Below are 21,718 nucleotides of genomic sequence, written 5' to 3'. Positions count from 1 at the left end.
CAGGGGTACTTACCTGGGGGGGTAAACAAGCCTCTTCGGCTAAGCCTACATGGGTACTTACCTGGGGGGGGGGGGGGGGTGTAACCAAGCTTCTTCAGCCAAGCCTACAGGTGTACTTACCTGAGAGGAGTAACCAAGCTTCTTCAGCCAAGCCTACAGGTGTACTTACCTGGGGGGGTCAACAAGCCTCTTCAGCCAAGCCTACAGGGGTACTTACCTGGAGGGGGGGGGTAAATAAGCTTCGTTGGCCAAGCCGACAGGGCTACTTACCTCGGGGGGTAAACAAGCTTCTTCAGCCAGGCCTACAAGGGTACTTACCTGATTGGGTAAACAAGATTCTTTAGCCAGTTGGGTGTGGATGCATCTGTCTGACCTGTACCTGCTGGTGTGGGCATATGGAGATATGAAAAAGAGGAGGTGAATTGAGAACAGGCCAGGCCAGTTTTTATCACATTCTGACTCCCTCTCACTAGTCAACTTTGTGCCACAGCCGTGTGGTGTGCCTTTCCTGTGTGCCCTGTTTACTGGTGCAGTGTCCTACAGGCCTCGGATAACCCCATCTGCGTTTATTTCTGTTTGTGTGCGTACGTTTTGGGCGCATGCCTGTGTGTATTTGTGTGAGAGTGTGTTTGTGTTTCCATGTGTATGCTGTGTGCGTGCGTGAGTGTGTGTGTGTGTGCATGCGCAAGGCCTGTGTGTGAAGGGCACTTGGTGTCAGCTGCTGTGGCCGTGATGGCGGATGAAGTGTTTGTTTCTTTGTTAGGACTGGGTGGGGAAGGGGGGTAGGACTGGGTGTTTGTACTGTTCTACTGCTCTGTTTGTGTAACCTTCGGTTGTGTTAGCTCCGTTTGTGTGTGTGTGTAAGGCCTTGGCTTCATTAGAAGCCGTCTGTAATTGAAAGTTATATTTATTCTCCTGTCCCTTTCTGCCCTGCCTGGCCTGGCCCATCTCCACCTGGCTGCTGGCTGACTGAGTGACCCGCAGTGTGATATGCAGCCTGTCTCAGACTGTCTCCACTGTCCCAAAATACCCCCTTAATGTTTGTCAATCTGTATATCATGGCTACGTGTGTGTATATACGTCCTCACAAATAATGTGTGTGTGCGTGTGTATGTCCTCATAATGTTTGCGAATGTGTATGTCCTCATAAATTAATGAATGTTGGCGCGCATGTGAGCCCATCCTCATAAATTGTGCAGATGCGTGTGTGTGTGTGTGACTCCTGTGCTTCTGTCTGCCGCCTCCCCCTCAGACGCAGTATGAAGAGGAAGGCGAGCTTCACTTGCCCGTTCAATGGCAGCTGTACTATCACCAAGGACAACCGGCGCCACTGCCAGGCCTGCAGGCTGAAACGCTGTGTGGATATTGGCATGATGAAAGAGTGTGAGTCCCCCCACGCCCTCTGCACACACACACACACACACACGCACGCACAGAACAATGAGCAGGGCGATAAACAAGCCGGGCACAGCTATGCTGAAGGATGCAGAGCGGGAGGGAAGGAGAGAGAGCGGGAGAATGACAGAGAGAGAGCCTAACAATGACTCTTTCTGTAGTCTTTTTATACAGAGGTTTTGCCTGACCCGTATTTCATTCAAGAGAGAGACGGAGGGATGAAGCAGTGTGATAGCTTTTAATGAGATCCACAAGGGAGAAAAAAACGCATCAAAATGGCCTCTTTGTGTCCAGGGAGGCAAACATGTGAAGCCGCTGGGTCAGCGCGCGGGGCGATTGTTTGTGCTTCGGGAGGAAACAAGGAAGTGGCTTGGCAGTCACTGAGGGGGCTTGGCCCTGTTACCAGTCTCTGATTGGCCAGCGAGCCACCAATCGGGGAGCTCGGAACGCTGCGCTGGCAGTTTGAGGATTATGTAAAGGCGAAGGTGAGGCTTCAGGAGTCCTGGAATTTCCCTCGCATCGTGCGCCGGCGGCACGAAACATAAAGAGACAAAAAAGGAAAGATAAATAAATGGTCACAACCGAAGGGAAGTCTCTGGAAACACAAACGCGGCCGGGCCGTCCTTTTCTTTAAGGTCCCCTTTGTTTTCGCTTTTCCGGGTGATCAAAGGCGTGGGCGTGTGCCCTGAACCCCCCCCCTCCCCGCCGCTTCAAACAGCTTTGGGAGTCGGGCACATTGTCCGCTGCCGTTTGAGCGCGCTCCAAGAGATCGGCGGCGAAACCACCTGCAGATGTGCGGGGGGAGTGCCGATTCGCAGACTCGCACTTCGTCTCACAGTTGAACTCGCACCATCTGACGCCTAGCTGTGCGTTCGGCGGGCCCCTGTTCAGAGGCAGTGACTTAGGCTGACACTCAGCGGTCTGCTGTTACACAGAGCAGAGCTCCGGTGCAGAGATTTGGGCTAGACGAGGTGCTGGAAGCCCCTTTCGGTATGTCGGTGAAATTCGGCGCCGAGATGGGCACGGTGGCCTATTCCCGTCCGCAAGCTTGCTCGTGATCTCATTTCTCCAAACGCTGGGATAGCCTGTGCCTCCCTCTGCTGTTCTGACTCCTGAAAGCTGCCGCAGCTTCTGTAAGTAAAGCAAGCCCCGCGCAGGCCTTGGGCTGGATGTAGCAAGCCACCGTCAAAAGGTCCGTTATCTGCTGGTGAGGTTCCTGCATCCAACTGAACACTTTCCAGCAAATCAAATCAAAATGTATTCATATGGCCCTTTTTACGATACGTTTGACGCCGAACTCAGCGTACACCAGCCTAAAACCCACACAAATAAAGGCCTAGGGTGACAGTGGCAAGGAAAATTTCCTTAGGGTGACAGACAGGAAGAAACCTTGGGAGAAACAGGTCTCCACAGGAGGAGCTCAGGGTATGGGGGTCACGGTAACCAGGACGGTCAAGTCCATTTTGTAATAAATTCTGATACTACTCTGATGTGTGTGGAGAGTGAGTGGGCTTAATGCAAAAAATATAAGGTTCCAGACAGATGTGGAAAAGGATGATATCGATGTATTGTGAAGTACTAATGTGTTTTCCACAAATGGTTCGGTTTAAGACGTCTGAAACTTTGTAGACTTATTTTCTTCTTTGATGGGTTATGCTATGCAGTCCATTTACTCCCTCATTTTCAAATTTCAATACAATATAATGGCATATAATGGCTGTGGCATTTCGGTAATGGCATAACACACATTTTACAATGCGTTCCAAAACTATGGCTTGGAAAGATCATTTTATAACCAAGCAACTAAACATTTAAAGGGATAGTCAACCCAAAAAAATGAATGTTTTTCTTTTGACACATGCATATCCTTTCCATGACATGACCTTTTAAATGATCCTGTTTTCATTGACAGCTTGCTAACGAGCCACAGTGCTTAAGCAGTTGCTCATGCAAATAGTGATGCTAATAATAGAAGGTGTTGAAGTTAATGAGGCGAAACGGCAGCAGTGATATAGACATCGGTTGGGGTAATAACAGCGGGTCTGTCTGTGTGTCAGTCATTCTGACGGACGAGGAGGTGCAGAGGAAGAAGGATCTGATTCTGAAGCGAAAGGAGGAGGAGGCGGCGCGGGAGGCGCTGAAGCCACGCCTGAACGAGGAGCAGACCCAGGTCATCGCCTCGCTGGTGGAGGCGCACCACAAGACCTACGATGACTCCTACTCTGACTTCCAACGCTTCCGGGTTAGGCCTCGCCCCCACACCTTAGCACTGCCATATCACCTCACATCACTCATCTCTACCACTTCCCCAAATCACCACATTCATCTCTACCACTTCTCCAAATCACCACACTCATCTCTACCACCGCCAAATCACCACACTCATCTCTACCACTTCCCCAAATCACCACACTCATCTCTACCACCGCCAAATCACCACACTCATCTCTACCACTTCCCCAAATCACCACACTCATCTCTACCACCACCAAATCACCACACTCATCTCTACCACCACCAAATCACCACACTCATCTCTACCACTTCCCCAAATCACCACATTCATCTCTACCACCGCCAAATCACCACACTCATCTCTACCACCGCCAAATCACCACACTCATCTCTACCACTTCCCCAAATCACCACACTCATCTCTACCACCACCAAATCACCACACTCATCTCTACCACTTCCCCAAATCACCACACTCATCTCTACCACCACCAAATCACCACACTCATCTCTACCACTTCCCCAAATCACCACATTCATCTCTACCACCGCCAAATCACCACACTCATCTCTACCACCGCCAAATCACCACACTCATCTCTACCACCGCCAAATCACCACACTCATCTCTACCACCACCAAATCACCACACTTACCAATGCTTTTGCTCTTTTGTGTTTGTATGTGTGTGGGTGTTCACATGTGCTTGTGCAGCCTCCAGTGAGGGAAGGTCCTGTGACACGCAGTGCCAGTCGTGCCGCCTCCCTCCACTCTCTGTCCGACTTCTCTTCAGACTCCTTCAGCCACTCCCCAGGTGAGCCACTGCAGCATACCTCCCCTCCCTTCTGTGGGGTGGAGATAACAGCTTCTCTCTCTCCATGTGCTGGGCGGAGCTAACGGCCACTCTCCCTGTGCTGGGCGGAGCTAACTGCCTCTCTCCCTGTGCTGGGCGGTGCTAACTGCCTCTCTCCCTGTGCTGGGCGGAGCTAACTGCCTCTCTCCCTGTGCTGGGCGGAGCTAACTGCCTCTCTCCCTGTGCTGGGCGGAGCTAACTGCCTCTCTCCCTGTGCTGGGCGGAGCTAACTGCCTCTCTCCCTGTGCTGGGCGGAGCTAACTGCCTCTCTCCCTGTGCTGGGCGGAGCTAACTGCCTCTCTCCCTGTGCTGGGCGGAGCTAACGGCCTATTTCCACCTGCAGAGTCAGTGGATATGAAGCTGATGAACTTCAGCAGTCTCCTGATGATGTACCAGGACAGCGCAGCCAGCCCCAAATCCAGCGAGCCAGACAGCCCCAGCCTGTCCATGCTGCCTCACTTGGCCGACCTCGTCAGCTACAGCATACAGAAAGTCATCGGCTTTGCCAAGATGATCCCCGGGTTCAGGTGCGTGCGTGAGTGCGCCAGTGCGTGTGCGCGCGCGACTTGTTTGTGCGCATGTTCGTGTGCTTGTGTCTGGGAGAGGGTCAAGGGTCATTTTCCATGCCGTGTGCTCCTGAGTGCACACCGTGTCTCTCATTACAGCTGCAATCGAGATTTTAACATATTTACAATGGAACATCCAGCTGGTGCGGCCGAACGGAATTCTGGGTAAGCAATGAATAAACATTGCTGCGAACCCTGCCTGTTGCCTGTAATTGATGTCGGAGTGCACTTACGCAGTCTGCTGCTCTGCCAAAACGCGAGCTTATTATGATCCGTCAGTCGTCCGGCGGCCAGCGCTGGGTGCAGCACTACGGGGACCTCTGCGTCTGCGGCAGAGCCGCGCTGCCAAAAGCACAGCCTTCTAGAAAAATCCCGCCGGTTTCCTCCGTTGTTTGCGTGAACCTTCACCGCACTGAAATTGCGAACATTTTTGAGTCTGGAGAGAGTGAGAACGAGGGGGGGCGGGGGCGGGGGGGGGGGGGGGTGCCGTTTCACCCTATTCTAGTCTGGCTCTGAAGGGCTCTTGAGAACTTGAAACGAGGCGACTCCAAAAACTGGGTGTAAAGCGAGCCCCCTCGCCTGGCGAGAGTCCGGGAGCTCTCTTGTAAACGGTTCCGCGGGGGCAGAATTCCCGCCAGCCAGCGCGGCCCGCGGCCGTAAGCGGAGAGCTGAAAATAGGACGCCGCGCGTCACCTGATCGACTCACCTTCAATGGGAGCATTGTGTGTACTGCGGAGGGGCCGTTGCCTCGGCAACCCGGCGCCCGCTAATATGGCTGTACATCCCGTTCCTCTCCTTTCCAGCGAAAGAGGGGGGGGGGACAGCCGGGGCGCTGACGCAGGTCTCTGCGCCTCCGGCTGTGTCCCGCCCGTCCGCCCGCGTGCTCGCGCGCAAACCTCGCACCCCTGCCCAAAACGGCCCGCCGTGCTCTCGATCCCCCGCCCCCCCCCCGCTCCTTGTTTAGTCTGAGGGGCGCGCGGCCGGCCCGGGCTGCGATGCAGATGACCGCTCGTTAAAGCCGTCCTCCTGCATCTTCATGAGGAGGAGCGCGCCGCGCAGGCCAAACCGCTAGCCCTTGTTTTGACTCGGACGTGAGCTGCGATCGTATCTTCTCGTCCGTCTGCCTTCACAAACGCAGGACTCCCAGTCCCCGCCCTGCGAATGTTGGCGGCTCAGGGCGACGTCGATCGATCGGCTCCCAGGGTGCCGTTTGCTGGAAGCTCGGTGCGAAGTGGTTGGCTCTGAGGGCTTTGTCAGGGTGCCGTGTGAGGTGGCCGTGTAGCGACTGGTCTTTGTGTTTGGCGGGCAGGGACCTGACCGCGGATGACCAGATTGCCCTGCTCAAGTCCAGCGCCATCGAGATCATCATGCTGCGCTCCAACCAGTCCTTCAACTTGGAGGACATGTCCTGGACCTGTGGAGGCCCTGACTTCAAGTACTGCGTCAATGACGTCACCAAAGGTATACACGCAAAACACTATACACATACACACCTGCCTGCACAAACACACAAAACACACACACACTATGCCTCTCTCTCTCTGTCTGACTATACACACGCATAATGCACAATGCATTGCTTCAAGCAGGTAATAAGGATGGCAGAAATGAGAGCATAAATGCAATGCGGGTAATGATGAAGGATACATTTGATAAATATCACAAAGAGCCAAGCATAGATGCATGATAACATGATGGCTTGAATGGGCAGAAAGATAGGAGCAGTGTGACTCCTCCCCCCGCCCTCCCTGCAGCCGGACACACCCTGGACCTCCTGGAGCCGCTGGTGAAGTTCCAGGTGGGGCTGAAGAAGCTCAACCTGCATGAAGAGGAGCACGTCCTGCTCATGGCCATCTGCCTCCTGTCTCCCGGTACGGCCTGCGCCGAGGGGGCGTGTCCGGGGGGCGTGTCCGAGTGGGTTTTTGTCCGCTTGAGGGTGTTGCTTGTGACATCGCATTACTGACCACTTCCCCTATTGGACAGCACTTTTCGAAGGCATGCCACAGTGTGATGAAGGGATAAATGCATTATTATTATTATTATTACTATTATTATTAGGGGGCCAAGCACAAAGGGTACGTGGGACCCTTGTTCTTTAGGAATATTATTATTTTTCTTCTGCCTTTTGCTATATTTCACCCCTTTCACATTCTCAAAAACCTATGAAATTTGGCAGGCATGTCTAGTCTGACTGCCAATGCATTATGCATGACACGCATGCAGCTGGCACTCTAGGTGGCTCTATAGCGCCACCTGCAAAATACATTGAAAAGTATTAAGGCCGTCCAATTTCACTTACACGCACCAGATTTGTTCCACATGTGTATCTCCTCATCCTGAACATATTTGCTCATAGAATCCATACAGTTTGCTCTGTTAGATTTTTTTTTGTTGCCATTTTGCATTTTTTTTGCAAAGCAGGCTTTTTTGTACTTCTGCATTTGTCCGATTCTCACCAGATTCGCTGTGCATGATCTACCGCGTGTTCGTGTGTTAAATTGTGAAGGAAATTTTGATATGTCCAAAAATGGCCACAGGACTGTAATATAAACAAAAATTGCTGGCCACGCCCAAAATATGCGTTTGGTCACCAATTTATGCAGATTGCAGTGGCACTTCAGGGGAAAATGGATATAGCCATAGTGTGGACGAACATCCCCATGCTCCCCACTGTTATAGTGCAGTGTTCAAAGATGGCAGTAGGATGACAATTAAAATTTAATGGTGGACCACACATAAAATTATGCTTATAGCCACAAATTTAGATTGGTTGGTTTTTAACAGTAATCCAGGGAATTATAGAAACCCACATTGTGTATGAGCACGCACAAGCTCACAGTGTTATAGGGCAATATGGCTTGCAGGGAGCGATTTTTGCAAAATACTATTTTGCATTTGATCCATAAAGCCTAATTGTGCAACATTTGACAGGAGCTCTCTGAAAGATTCCTTTAAACTGTCCGGAGAAGTACATCCCCCTACCAAGATTCTTACTGGTAGTGAAATACGAATATGTAAAAATTGTAGAAAAGATATTTGACCACTCCTCCTTTAAATCCAGCCACCGTTAAAATTTTGGTAATATAGAAATTGAAAATGTAGATCATGTGTATCGCATTTCGTGTACCTACCACCTAATGTGGTACTACAGCACCACCTCAAAATAGCAATGATCAAGTCATTATTACAGATGTACCCTCACATCCAATACACACTAAATTAACTATGGATGATATTTGGATATGGTTCGCAGTCCTTGTATAAGTTGCTATGATATTTTTTGGCTGAACAGCGACTTGTCTGGTAGAACTCAAACAGACTGTCACTCATAGATCTCCCCTCCCCCCACATTCACTCTCTGCAAGCAGGCCATAGAAACCATAATCATTATCTCTCTCCATTGGACTAGAAGTGGTTAACCTGTGGGTTACAGGTCTATAATGAGGTCTGATCCGCAACTGAGAACAGTTATGCTGCAGAAAGACTGCAGAACACTAATGCTCTAAACCCCACTGTCGCTGCTTTCATGAGCACGCCCATGTCTCCAGCAGTGCTATCGGGGGCATGCGATGCTGAGAGAAGCATGTCGGTAATCTTAGCCACTGTCCTCAGTCACAATGAAAACGCTTTCGTCTGGAGCCAGGAAATGAAACGCGTCATCCGTCCAGCCTTATGCGAGTGACTTATGTAAGCTTTCAGCAATTAATGCAGGAGAGGGCTGTGGAAACCTGCATGATTATGATGATAATAACAATAATACTGAACACAGTTCCTTCATAGTGCATAGGGCACAGAACATAGGGAGAGTATGGACACACGAAACAAATAAAACAATGGGTAATACAATAAACACTGAATAGTAATACATATATAATATTGTTTAAATTTGAAAGCAAGTAAAAAAAAAAATTAAAACATTTTAAATCAGAGAAAACCAAATTTGAGGCCCTGATAAAATATGGTAGATTGTTACGAATTTGGAGGCCCAGCTGTGACTGCCTGGTCCCCTCTCGTTCTGGTATTTGTAGTTGGAAGTGGTTGTGGTTGTGAGAGTGAGAAGAGGAAAGCTGAAGTTTGGTTTTCATAATGCCACGATTGTGAGCGGTTGTTCTTCGAGGTTGTCGAAACCATTTCTTATAAAACCTTAAAAAACCTTCTGCCAACGGCCAAGAATATGTGGTTAGCAGCAGGAGCATTTGTTTTGAAAGCACCGTTCGAAGACTTGGCGTCAAACTGATGAGTTGTCACTTTCGAAGATACGCTGCAAACAACAACTGTTCTGTGTAACCTTTGACCTATTTGTTTAGATTAACTGGTGTGTGTTCAAAGGGTAAAAGGCAGTTAAATTTTAATTTTGCTGAGTGTTACATAATTCATGTTCTAAATCTGTCTTGTTGGCTTGACTGTTGACTTTTTTGGCTCGTGATCTACTTATCCGGTGGCCAGCACAATGTGATCTGCCTGCCACTACATTGGCGGACATTACAAACCCATAGCTTGCTAACTAAACTAGCATAGATCAATAGCAAAGTGAATGTAGCTTTTGTCTACAGTATGCCATATCTACACTCAAAAAAATAAATAGGTGGACTGTAGTTGCACGCAGTTATTATCAAATAGGCTGTGTAAAACTGATAAAGACGTCACATGTAGGCTACTTAATTGCGTCTATAATTTTAATAAGTAAATTAACATTTTTTATGAAGTAAATACAATGATTTTGTGTTTGAGTCTTAATATTGTGTGCAACCACTATCCAACATTTTTTTAAGAAGCGTTGTAGTGTTCTATATATATAGTGTTGGGCACAGCTACTAGCTGAACTATATTTTCCAGTAGCCTACTGTGTGTGTACTATTTCTAAAATAAAGTAGAATTGTACGTGTAGAAAAGTACAATTGTTAGCCCAGTTATCATATTAGGACTAAGAAATACTCCAGCATTAGATTTAAAACACCATTATCCACTGGATATTGAAAGTGAAATTAACCACCATGACTGCCCTGTCTGTATAAAATGCATTGGCAAAGTTCATTGCCATCAGGTGAAAATTATAAGCCGAATTGTACAGAAACCTGTCTTGGCATGAAAGTGAAATCAATGGATCAGTGTCGTATCTGGTCAAAATCCCAGCTTCAGATTTACACCATTATCCACTGAATATTGAAAGTGAAATTCCCTGCCTAAAATAGACCTGATATATTGTGTGACCACTACAGCTGTTCTGCCTCGCATAAAATGCATTGGCAAAGTATTACTGTCATGTAATACTGGTCATTTACGTAACCGTACCACAAAATATTGAGTGTGCAATCGTGTCTATATCATGACTGAGCTTGCTTAATGTAATTTCATGTCAGTCACGTGTACCTGTCAGGCACAAGCTGTGGGTAAGACGGATGAAAACGGGAAGAATTCAGAATTTTACTCTGACGCGCAATCTACCGACATGACCTCTGCAATCGGCTGGTAGATCGCAATTCACATATTGGGCACCCCTGATCTAAGGCTTTATTTGGGTTATAATCTGACAAACAAATTCTTTGCCTGGAAAATTTGGGTCTGTTGACACAGTGTTAGGTTTTTTGCTTTACATTTTTCTCACAAAATATTTGGAATTGCAGAAGCAGGCCACACTGAGCTTGTTTTGGACCACGTACCTTTGCCCTCCATTATGAATGGCCTTTGTTTTTATGTGATCTGTTTAGAACCCTGATGCATCTGGTTTCATTTGAGCTCATTTATGATGATACTCCTAGACCTGCCCCCTCATTTATTATGTGACTCCTAGACCTGCCCCCTCATTTATTATGTGACTCCTAGACCTGCCCCCTCATTTGTTATGCAACTCCTGGACCTGCCCCCTCATTTGTTATGCAACTCCTGGACCTGCCCCCTCATTTATTATGTCACTTTAGGACCTTCCCCTTTATTTGTTGTTCTACTCCAAGACCGGCCCCATTATTTCTTACGCATCCACAGCCCCCCCCCCCCATCCCTATTGCTTGTGTTCCCATGACCCTGCTCCCTCATTGGTTGTACTCCCAGAACCCTTGCCCTGTCATTGACTATACCACCCCATCCCCGCAGATCGGCCGGGGGTGCAGGACCACGCCCGCGTGGAGTCTCTGCAGGACCGGCTGTCGGAGGTGCTGCAGGCCTACATCCGGGTGAACCACCCGGGCGGGCGGCTGCTCTACGCCAAGATGATCCAGAAGCTGGCGGACCTGCGGAGCCTGAACGAGGAGCACTCCAAGCAGTACCGCTCGCTGTCCTTCCAGCCCGAGCACAGCATGCAGCTCACGCCCCTCGTCCTGGAGGTGTTCGGCAGCGAGGCTTCGTAGCACCCCCTCCCCCACCCGGCTCGCTCGGAGGTGGGACAGAGGGGAGGCGCCAGGACCGCGGGGTGGGGAGGGGAGGGGCGGGGTTACTGGTGGTCGGGGGGTGGGGCGTCGGCTGAGGCCGCAGTAAGTGGGGAGTTCCCCCCGCGAGTAGAGAAAAGGGAATCCTGAGAGATTTTATGTATACATATATAAATATATATATAATTATCTATATTTAAGGAAAGCATAGTTTATATTGAAAATCAGTGGAGGATTGATGCTGTGTTTTTCACAGGATGGCTTTGAAAAACACTGTGTGCGCGTGTGTGTGTGTGTGTGTGTCTGTCTGTCTGTTCTAGAAGGGTTTTGAACCGTAGCCAAGAGTGTACACACACACACACACATGCGTACTCGCAGGAACACACACACACACAAACACACACACACACACACTGCTGGCTGTAATGAGAAAGTGAGGCCTGTTTTCGAGGTTTGTATATGAGGATATTTAATGACCACTGGGCGTGCAGTTCAGGGTGAGCGAGGAGGATTCGGAATCTCGTACGAGGCGCACCGTCCCCGCGGGATACGCCCTCGCCTTCATTCAAACAGCCTGGCAGAGAGACAGGTGACCAGTGCCAGCCAATCGGGATCCCTCCCGCGGACCCTGGGGCCGGGAGCGATGCGATTGGAGGGTCCTTGTCGATTTCTCCTGGCCCAGGGGAGGCGAGGGCCCGTCCCGTCGGAGGACCTCTGACAGGTGTGGAGGGGGCTCGGCCGGGCCGTCGAGGGCTCCCCTCGGTGGGAGGAGCCACGGCACGCATTCGCTGTGTCGTCGTTCAGGGATTCGTGGCAGATGAGAGTATGCAGGGCCAGCCCTGCGCTGCTAGCTCAGCCGCCCTTTGGGCTACATGCTGTTTATTCAATTGGCGCTGCGTAACCGCAGACACATCTGAGTAACTCGATCCAAGTCCCCCCGAATGTGTTTTTCGAGAGCAACAGGTGTTCAAAGACCAGCTGATGGTTCTCGCTGTTCTTTAGACCTTTCACAACAACCTTCTCCTCCTCCCACCCCTCCACACCGCATTCAGATCTGATTCTGTGCCACAGGTCCTGTAGTGTCACATCACTGAAAATAAAGCCAGCATCTTTCTGTGGTTTGTTGGGTGGTGCTGCCCCCTGTTGGTTTGAATCTGTAAATACCGCAGTATTAGTTGTGTACATACGTAGGGCAAAATACGTAGGTGAAACTAAGATAAACCATTGAAGATACTCTCAAAATATATGCAAATATTATACTGACTATTTTCTTTTTTTGATGTTTTATTTTTTCACTCTTAAAGTAACACTATGCTTTGGCAAGCTCATGTATTCCTTTTCAGTGTGAATACATTATTTGGAAAAAGGTTTGGTCAGTTTTAAGATGAGCAATGGGGTGTGTTAGAACATTAATTTTTACGTGTTTTAAACTTTTTGCTGTTGTTTGTTGTGGGAAAATGGAAGAAATTCAGACTAAACCTAATGCTGCTCTCTACGGTAAGCCATACCATCCCATGTATATAAAAATCACAGAGCGCTCCGTTGTAGCCCGACGGTGCGTCCACCCTGACTAAACTGTACTAGCCACCAAAACAGCCATGTTCTGCGTTCCTCTACGCGCCCGCCAGCGCCCGTGAGCGCCCGTGAGCGCCTGTCAGCGCCCGCCAGCGCCCGTGAGCGCCCGCCAGCGCCGCGGAACGGAAGCCGCGAGCTCGCCTCGGAGCTTTGAAGCGGCCGCCGGTTCCAAAGCGGCCGGGGAAGAACTGCTGTGCTCAGAAGGAAGGATTTCCCATGCTGCTCTTGGGTTTTTTTTATTTTTAGTTTTATTTTTTTATTTTATTGTTGTTTTATGTTGGGGGGGGGTGGGGGTTGGGGGGGGGGGGGGGCGTTGAGATGCAGGGCTTTTGCTTTGGAGCCGTCCCGTGGGGCGGGGTGGTGGGTGGTGGGGGGTGTAAAGGAGGGATCAGCCTTTTGACGTGCGTGTGCCTGAGTGGGTTTGGCTGATCCTCGGGGCCCCCCGAGTGTGAACGGATGGGGGGGGGGGCGTCGGTGTGAGGCCTGCAGTGCCCCTGTACGCGGGGCTTCGCTCGGGGAGGGCCGCCGCGCTCTGGGCGGAGATGGGCGGGGCTGTGCGGGCGAGCGCAGCGGTGTGTGTAGGAAGTCTGGTTACAGCACAGGATGCCACGGTAACAGAGTGCTGTGTTTTCATACTGCGCTGATGCCCATGCCCCTCCCACCCCCCATCCCCCTACACACACACACACACACACACATATGCACACACCCGCCCGCGCGTGCTATTGATCTTGCTTATGCATTCTGCACTTGCAGAAGGCCACGTGTGTCTTCAGCAGCACCATTGATAACCCATGGAGAGCAGCTCTCCTGAATCTCCCCCTATAGCGCCCCCTGCCTGAGGCAAGCAGGACTACACCCTGACCCAACCCTCTTGATTAGGGCAGACTGCCTTGCACCGCACCCTACCCTCCTCAAAGTATACTGCCTTGTACCACACCCTAACCCCCTCAAACAAAGTATACTGCCTTGTACCACACCCTAACCCCTGCAAACAGAGCAGACTACCATGCACCCCACCCTAACTCCTGCAAACAGAGCAGACTACCTTCCACCACACCCTAACTCCTGCAAACAGAGCAGACTACCATGCACCCCACCCTAACCCCCTGCAAACAGAGCAGACTACCTTCCACCACACCTTAACCCTAACAGACAGAGCAGACTACCTTCCACCACACCCTAACTCCTGCAAACAGAGCAGACTACCATGCACCACACCCTAACCAACTGCAAACAGAGCAGACTACCTTCCACCACACCCTAACTCCTGCAAACAGAGCAGACTACCTTCCACCACACCCTAAACCCTAACAGACAGAGCAGACTACCTTCCACCACACCCTAACTCCTGCAAACAGAGCAGACTACCTTCCACCACACCCTAACTCCTGCAAACAGAGCAGACTACCTTCCACCACACCCTAACTCCTGCAAACAGAGCAGACTACCTTCCACCACACCCTAACTCCTGCAAACAGAGCAGACTACCTTCCACCACACCCTAACTCCTGCAAACAGAGCAGACTACCTTCCACCACACCCTAACCCTAACAGACAGAGCAGACTACCTTCCACCACACCCTAACTCCTGCAAACAGAGCAGACTACCTTCCACCACACCCTAACTCCTGCAAACAGAGCAGACTGCCTCGCCGTGTTACCTGGGTCACACACAGGTTGCATACGCAGTTTCACGTTGAGAACATTTTACGGTTTATCTTTCTGAATGTCATTTCATTGTCTTATTTGTATCGGGATTATGTAAACATACACACACATACAGTTTTTCCTGTATCCAGGGCTGCTTTTATCATGATTTGTGCCAAGGAGGGGTGCCTCCTGTAGCCGAACTCACGGCTGGCCAAACGGTTTCAAAGGTTTACTCAGACTCATTTTTTGCTGCTCAACCAGAACAGGACAGTACGCATGGTGTAGTTAAGGGCGCCCTGTGACTGGCGACAGGGTACGCCCGCCAATCAGAATCCACACAGAGCGCAGCCGCCGGGAACGCCGCGCTACATAATCGCTCGTTTCTCCGCCGTCTGTGAGCGACGATTCCCCCCCGCCCTTTTTTCCCTTCTGTGATGCGTTGTGTTGCTATGGTAACGGCTGCAATGTGTGAATGGAGAGTTTAAGGGGCGGGGCCACCAGTATGAACTACCTCTCATCTGCACAAGGATTTATTTTTGCATGAGTGTTTTTATTCAGTTTTTTTTTTTTTGATTTTTTTTTTTTTGTTCTTTTGTACCTCCTGTTTTTACTATAACTTTACATTCTACGTGCTGGACAGTTACCTCAGAGCATCTCAAGGAGTGGAGGAAACGGATCAAAAAGACTTCACCCCGACTCTTCTGGGCTGGAGGCCAAGCCGTGGGGGGCGGGGACTGTGACTCGGGACGTTTCGACGCCGTGGACAGCCGTACAGGACGGGGGGGTGGGGGGAGGGGCGGGACGGGGGTGGGGGGGGGGAGGAAGCCGAGCTGTGGCCTCCGGCCCAGTCAGCACGCTGCAGTGCCTCCAGCCATGTCTGCTGCTGTTCATTATGTAGCACAAGACTGCCGCCTGCTTATTAGCCGAACCCGATCTGTACGTGTGTGTTTGTCGGAGCATGCGAGAACTGTACGAACCTTAGCAAGAATGTAGGTTTTTTCTTTTAGTTTTTTTTTTTAGTTATTTGTTTGTTTTTTTGTAGTACACAAACGGGTATATTCAGGGCCCAGTTTTGGTGTCTGTCAGGTCTGCTTATAAACTAGCTCTAACACCGCTGCCTCCCACCCCCCTTCCCCCCCCCGCCTCGTCCCGCGCTCTGCCTGTCTGACGCGGCTCTCTCCGAAACGCCGGCCTTCTCCGAACGCCTCTCCTTCGCGGGCGGCAGGCCACGGCGAGAGACGCGCGGGGCGGGGCGGGGCGCCCGACCGTGGTCACGCTGGCAGGAATAGCTCCTAAGCGCCCGCCGTTCATAACCCGCTTGCTTCGAGCGCGACAACCCGCCGATCACGTCCGCAAATTTTGGTCGTGCCCCCTTCCCCAGACAGGAAGTTGCCGGACCCGGGCGTGGCGAAGCGCACAGAGAGAGAGCGACTCTGTGAGGGTGGGGCAGTGTGGCCCTCGCCGCCGTGGCAACGCCGCAGACACATCGCGCAGATTTACAGCGCTGGTTAACAGATCTCTGTACAGATTTCAAAATAACTGACCCGTTCTTTCCCTCTACCTCTATGACAGATAAGACTGACACACGTTTAGTATGCACATCCCTGCTACCAGCAGTTTCCCCTGTATAACCTACCTGACTTATACCTACCCTGTCTGTTGTGTAATGTGTATATAAGTGTAACACATAAAGCGTATACCTAGGCCATAAATGGACACTGTGTTAAGCAGGGAGGGGATGGTTTTGTACATGAACACACACACACCCACACAAACACACAAACACAAACACACACACACACACACATATGCATAAGCTTGCTTAGTTACCACAGTGTGCCAAAAACCTGGAGCCTTATTCATAACCTTGGGTATTAATCTTGACGTATTGTATAGCTGCCGATATATGTATTCAAAACCGTTAAACTAAGAGAAAAAAAAAAACGCTTTTAAAACGTGCTGACGATCATTCAGAGGACTTGTGCGGGAAGTGTAATCTAAAAGCCATCGCCGCGATCCTGCGACACCCTCGCTCCCATAGCAGAAAAAAAAAACAAAACACGGAGCCGTCGTGGAATGTAACAAAGGTCGTAGACTCGTATCACTAACAAATGCCTTAAAGAACGCGCTTTTTCGGCTCGCGCGGTAACAGCTGACGTGCATGCTCGGTCGGCGCCCCTGCTATTCGTTCAGCCGCTGAATTTCGGACGCATCTCATTTGCTGGCTGTTACGCGCGAAGAGGCCGAAAGTATCATGTTTTCTATATCTACAGCATCCAGTCGAGAAAACAGATTTAATCATTTTATAGCTGTACGTATTAGTATTTTTATTTTGTTTTATTGAAGAATCCCCCACGAAAGCACTTACATACTAGCTACCCATGAATTCCTGTAATTAACTGATATGGACCTTGCATATAAATCAATGCAGGTCTGAAGCTGTTGCTGTTAGTGAGGTAATTGCTCTAATTTGATCATTGATAATCTTTATTGCATTTCTCTTTGTTCTGTCATGGTCTATTATGTTTTTTGTTTCTATTCTGAAAAACTGATCAATTGACTGTATTGTAATTAGTATGTGAAATGTTTTGAAAAATTCAAATAAACCTCTGTACATACCATGAGTGTATTTTGTATGGTTACATGACTTTTTAAGGTGACTTGCTTTATGTTGGTTTACATTTAATGCTCAGATCTAATCAACTAACAGACAAAAAAACTGGACAACGGAAGAAGCTGGTGGCTGCAGTGAATCCACGAGGCTTTCGAGCAGAAAGGTTAGCGATTTTTAGAGCTGCTGCAGTGAATGCATTTATAACGTTGGAAAAAATGTTAATTGTTTTATGGGGTTGGCATGGTTTCAGGAGGTAATGTGGGTAGAATTTGGAAAGTCAAAATGAACCACATCCTGGTTTGAGGACATGAATGCGTGTCCTCAAATCGATTGCAAGGAGCGTGGGCAATGGAGTGACTCATAAAGGATTTACAGCAAGCTTTATTTAGCCTCGGGGAAAAAAAGGTTATAATGGTCTCAGAAAGCCATGGGATGTGCAGTGGTGTATATTGGTTAGAGAACTGGGCATCTAACCCAGAGGTCACGAGTCTGATTCCCGGGTTGGGGTGCAGCTGTTTCACTCTAGTGTGTGACCTGAAAGAAACTATGTAAAAGGTAGGTGTCTGAGATTGGAGCTCACAGATGACCTGGAAGAATGGGCATGGGTTCACATGAGCTCATGTTCGTAACTGTACTATGGATGTGCAATATGGGGGTTATTCAAGTTTGAGTACATGCAGGAGAGAAGTTAGCTTAATTCTAAAAGTGTGCTCCTCAGCAGTTGAGGTGAATTCAGAGCTGTGTGTGTGACTGATAACAGTGCTGGCTACATGCCTAGGGGGAGAGTTTGAGGGCGTGACTGCGATAAGCATTTTTTCCACTGACATTTTACTCGCACATATGTGGAATATCTTGTGCATTTTATAAAGATAACTTCGTTGATTCGATGAAAAATGAAAAAACTGCCAAATGCTTTATGCGTTACGTTTCTACTTAGGAATTAAAATGTACAGTTCAATTGCAAAATAATTTCTATTTGCTCATAATGAATTTGAAATTAAACAATAATGTTATATAAATATAAAAAGAATTAATTTGACCTTGTGTTTGACCTATCTAGGGACTACATGATCGGTGTGCCACCCGTTCCACTCAGTGACATATTCTGGCTGTCCAACTTATTTTTAATGGCACTCCAGAGGACCCCCGATTTGTGTCAGGTCATCTGCATGCTGCTTGCGCTGCCCCTGCGACTCCCCCGCTCAGCCCGCCATACAGGCTTGCAGACCAGGCAGAGTGGGGTGGCGATCAGCCGCTTGCTACGCCAGCACCTCCATCTCCGCCACTCGTACATTTGAACCGTTATCTGCAGTCGGTGAAGTTTCTAAAGTAAAATTGTTTAGACCAGCGTTTCCCAACCACTGTGCTATGGCACCAAAAATGCCTTTCATTAAAAAAAAAATCTAAAATGAATGAATCATAAATCCAAGATTGTCATTAAAATCTAGACCACAATAAACCCTGAAAGTTTATTAGTATGTTGCCTTTTCTTGAGCCCATTACATCAACTTGCGTGCGTTGGTTGCATTATTGTTTAAATAATAGTGGCAACTGCAGTGCCAGCTTGCTAATTTCGCTAGGACGGTCACATTGTGAAAAAAAGTGGCTCTGCCTTCAAAGTGATCAAGGAGCAATTCTTCCAACAGCGACCCCTGACCCTTCGCCATCACCACCACCCTCCTGCAGCAGCAGAGAACATGTACCGGGCAGCAAGAAAGCTAGACTGGAAAGTAAATGCGCACAGTGACCGTTATCTGTCCTATGGGTTTACATACACTGGAGATCCATCTTGCACTACATCTGACTAACAACCGTCCCTCATTTGCGGATCAAGATTATTTCTAAAATGGACACAAATACCGAAGGGGTGTTTGACAGTGCCTGGGGAAGCACTTGAGGCAAGTTGTCAAGCTACTGATTTTGTGGATGAGAACAAAAAAAACACAAATTTATTACCAAATCAGTGATGTTGCCAGCATGCATATAAGGCCATTATGAGTATAATTCAGGCCCAAGTGCAGCAAAATAAATCTGGATGGCAGCCCTGTCAAACTGTATAATTGAAGAACTGATTAATATCTGCTGGTATTGAGTCGTTCTGAGAAAAATAATCACCTTCAGTGGAAACGTTGCAAGGATTTATTTTTGGCTTCTGAAAAATTGGTGTGCCATGCATCATTTTTGCCAAGTGAGCTGCTCCTGAAAAAAGGTTGAGAAATGTTGTTTCATCCTACTACTGACCTGTTAAATTACTGGATTGTAATGGTGATATACACACTATGAAAGCTCATCTGTCAATTAATTGCCTATTTCAACCATTTGTGCATTCAGAATGTAAAGTGGAAGGAGATGCCATTTCTGAGGTAGCTTGCAGCTTTGTTATTAAAATGATAATTTTTCTCTTCATTTCAACGCAAGCCTTGCAAAGGGAGAGCCAGAGGAATGTTCTAATCACATTAGTCAAATGGGAACAAAATGTAGCATAAACATCATGTAATATATATTTGAACTTGGCTAAAGGTTGCTTCTTGTTTAATAGGCAGGTGTTTGAAACAGGCCTGTAGAATCCCAAAAACGGACCAGGACATACTTGCCATGGTTTTATTGTGAAGTATTCTTCCCAAATAGTTTTCAGTTTTAAGATGTCAATGTATGGTGATATTTGAATACGAAGGAACCATCTCTTCATACCAGTGCTTTAATTTCATAATTACTCTTACCATTGTCTAGAGGACTGAGATACTGGAACTGCAGTGTAAATGGAATCTGATTACTTGCACTGACGATAGAAATCAGGTTTACACCTGACCAATGAGACTGGGCCTCAAAACATGGAAACGGCACTAGCATAAAATGTCCACTAGGGGGAGTTCCCGATTAAATGTTTAGTGATCCTCTTGCGTCATCTTAGTTTTGATGCCGTACTGGAGATTTTCATTTTTGTAAAAAAAATTTATGAAACTGAATTTTAGAAAAACGTCCCCTGTTATTATATATTCATCTGTCAGACTTACAGCTGGCGGTTGGCATAAATAAATTGACAAATTAACAGCATGAAAATGCGAAATGTCAAAAATAAAAAAATAAATAACCTCTTTAATTTGAAACGTACATATCATTCTTTTGTGTTGGGAAGTGTTTGCAATTGCTTACACGGGGATACATTTGTCAGTCGAAGTCTCCAGTGCTGCAAACTATTTTTTAGTGTCACTAATACCTTATATATATCAAATTTGGGCTATTAGAAACCAAATAATACTGTTTTATATAACAAGCCATTTATGTTCAACACTTGCACTGGTGAATTTGAAGCGTGTACCAGAAACAATTTGACATTTGCCATTTGGTTTGGCTCAAATCATGCAGTGTATTAGCTAATACCACCAGAAGTGTCTGTGGGCTTTCACCAGCCATTCAAATGCGGAACTATGTTATTAAGGAGCTGGCCTAGGGACAATTAGTTCACACATCAGCACACCCTTTGCCTGTTTCGATTTAACATGAAATATATTTTATTCACTGTAGGGCCATGAAAGATTTGGTCTTATTATTTTCCTTGAACTAAGAATTTTATTATAAAAAAATACTGGTGTAACCAAAGCATGATTGTTCTGACCTCATTCTGAAGTAAAATTCTACATTAATAATGGTGGTTAGGCTTCGGGCTCCAGTTGGCCGGTCTGTTAGTGGAACACAATGTGGAAACACATTCGATAACAGCTGTGCAGGACGTAGGGTACATTAGTGCTGAGAAAGATGGATTTTATTGTCTGTCTGTGTGTTTTGTGTGTGTTTGTGTTTGTGTGTGTGTGTGTGTGTAGACACACAGAGCATTATTTGTTCCGAGATCTGTAATAGTTTATTGTCTAATTGCATGGTTGGGGATCAAGGGGCCGGGCATCATTGTAATACAAAAATAATTTTGGTTTGGGTTTTTGGTATTTTGTTTTTGTTTACATTTATAAAGGGACGTGATTTCCATCTGAACCACAGTTTTGAATATGTAAATTTCCCTGTGTATAGAAACGTTCCCCATGTGTACGCTGTTTTAATGGCTTGAAGTTTCTGTTCGAGATTTCAACAGCTGTTTCTCAATTCTGGACACCATGACATTTTTTCCAAACATAAGGCTCGGAGTGTGTAATTAATTTGTTCTGCTGGTATGCGCTGCCGTCACACAACTGACAGGACACTACAGTTGTGCGTGCGTGCGCGCAACTTTTTTTTTTCTTTCTTTTTTGGACAGACCCCCGCACGAAAGCATGGGTGTGGTGTTTCACTGGTATCCAGTAATTGTGTCATTCCAGCAGTGCTAAAATGGTATATTTTGTCCAGCGAGCGCTTCAGTGAAGAGCGTGTGCTTGTCTGCTCTTCCAGAAGCGCCCGGGGACGTTACTAAGATAAGACTTGGCCGACGGCCTCCGGAAAGTTCACCGCTTTTTGCTCAGGAAAACCTGTGGAAGTT

At 48.0% G+C, this 21,718-nt stretch overlaps 1 protein-coding gene across 2 annotated transcripts in view; it reads left to right on the top strand.

Annotated features, from left to right (window-relative positions):
• LOC118208312 (vitamin D3 receptor A) overlaps positions 1-12,668 on the top strand; it is a 47,696-nt gene extending 35,028 nt beyond the window's left edge. For both annotated transcript variants that reach the window (XM_035382867.1, XM_035382868.1), the window contains 7 exons: positions 1,253-1,383; positions 3,453-3,637; positions 4,345-4,444; positions 4,827-5,010; positions 6,359-6,510; positions 6,804-6,920; positions 11,140-12,668. In XM_035382867.1, the coding sequence (XP_035238758.1) occupies positions 1,253-1,383; positions 3,453-3,637; positions 4,345-4,444; positions 4,827-5,010; positions 6,359-6,510; positions 6,804-6,920; positions 11,140-11,393 (1,123 nt within the window). In that variant the 3' untranslated portion in view covers positions 11,394-12,668. The remainder of the gene's footprint in view (positions 1-1,252; positions 1,384-3,452; positions 3,638-4,344; positions 4,445-4,826; positions 5,011-6,358; positions 6,511-6,803; positions 6,921-11,139) is intronic.
• The last annotated feature ends 9,050 nt before the right edge of the window (positions 12,669-21,718 follow it).

The sequence above is a fragment of the Anguilla anguilla genome, chromosome 11 (assembly GCF_013347855.1).
Source record: "Anguilla anguilla isolate fAngAng1 chromosome 11, fAngAng1.pri, whole genome shotgun sequence".
NCBI classification, from domain to species: Eukaryota; Metazoa; Chordata; class Actinopteri; order Anguilliformes; family Anguillidae; genus Anguilla; species Anguilla anguilla.
Note: the sequence above shows the minus strand (reverse complement) of the source record. Positions and strands in the feature narration are given on the sequence as shown.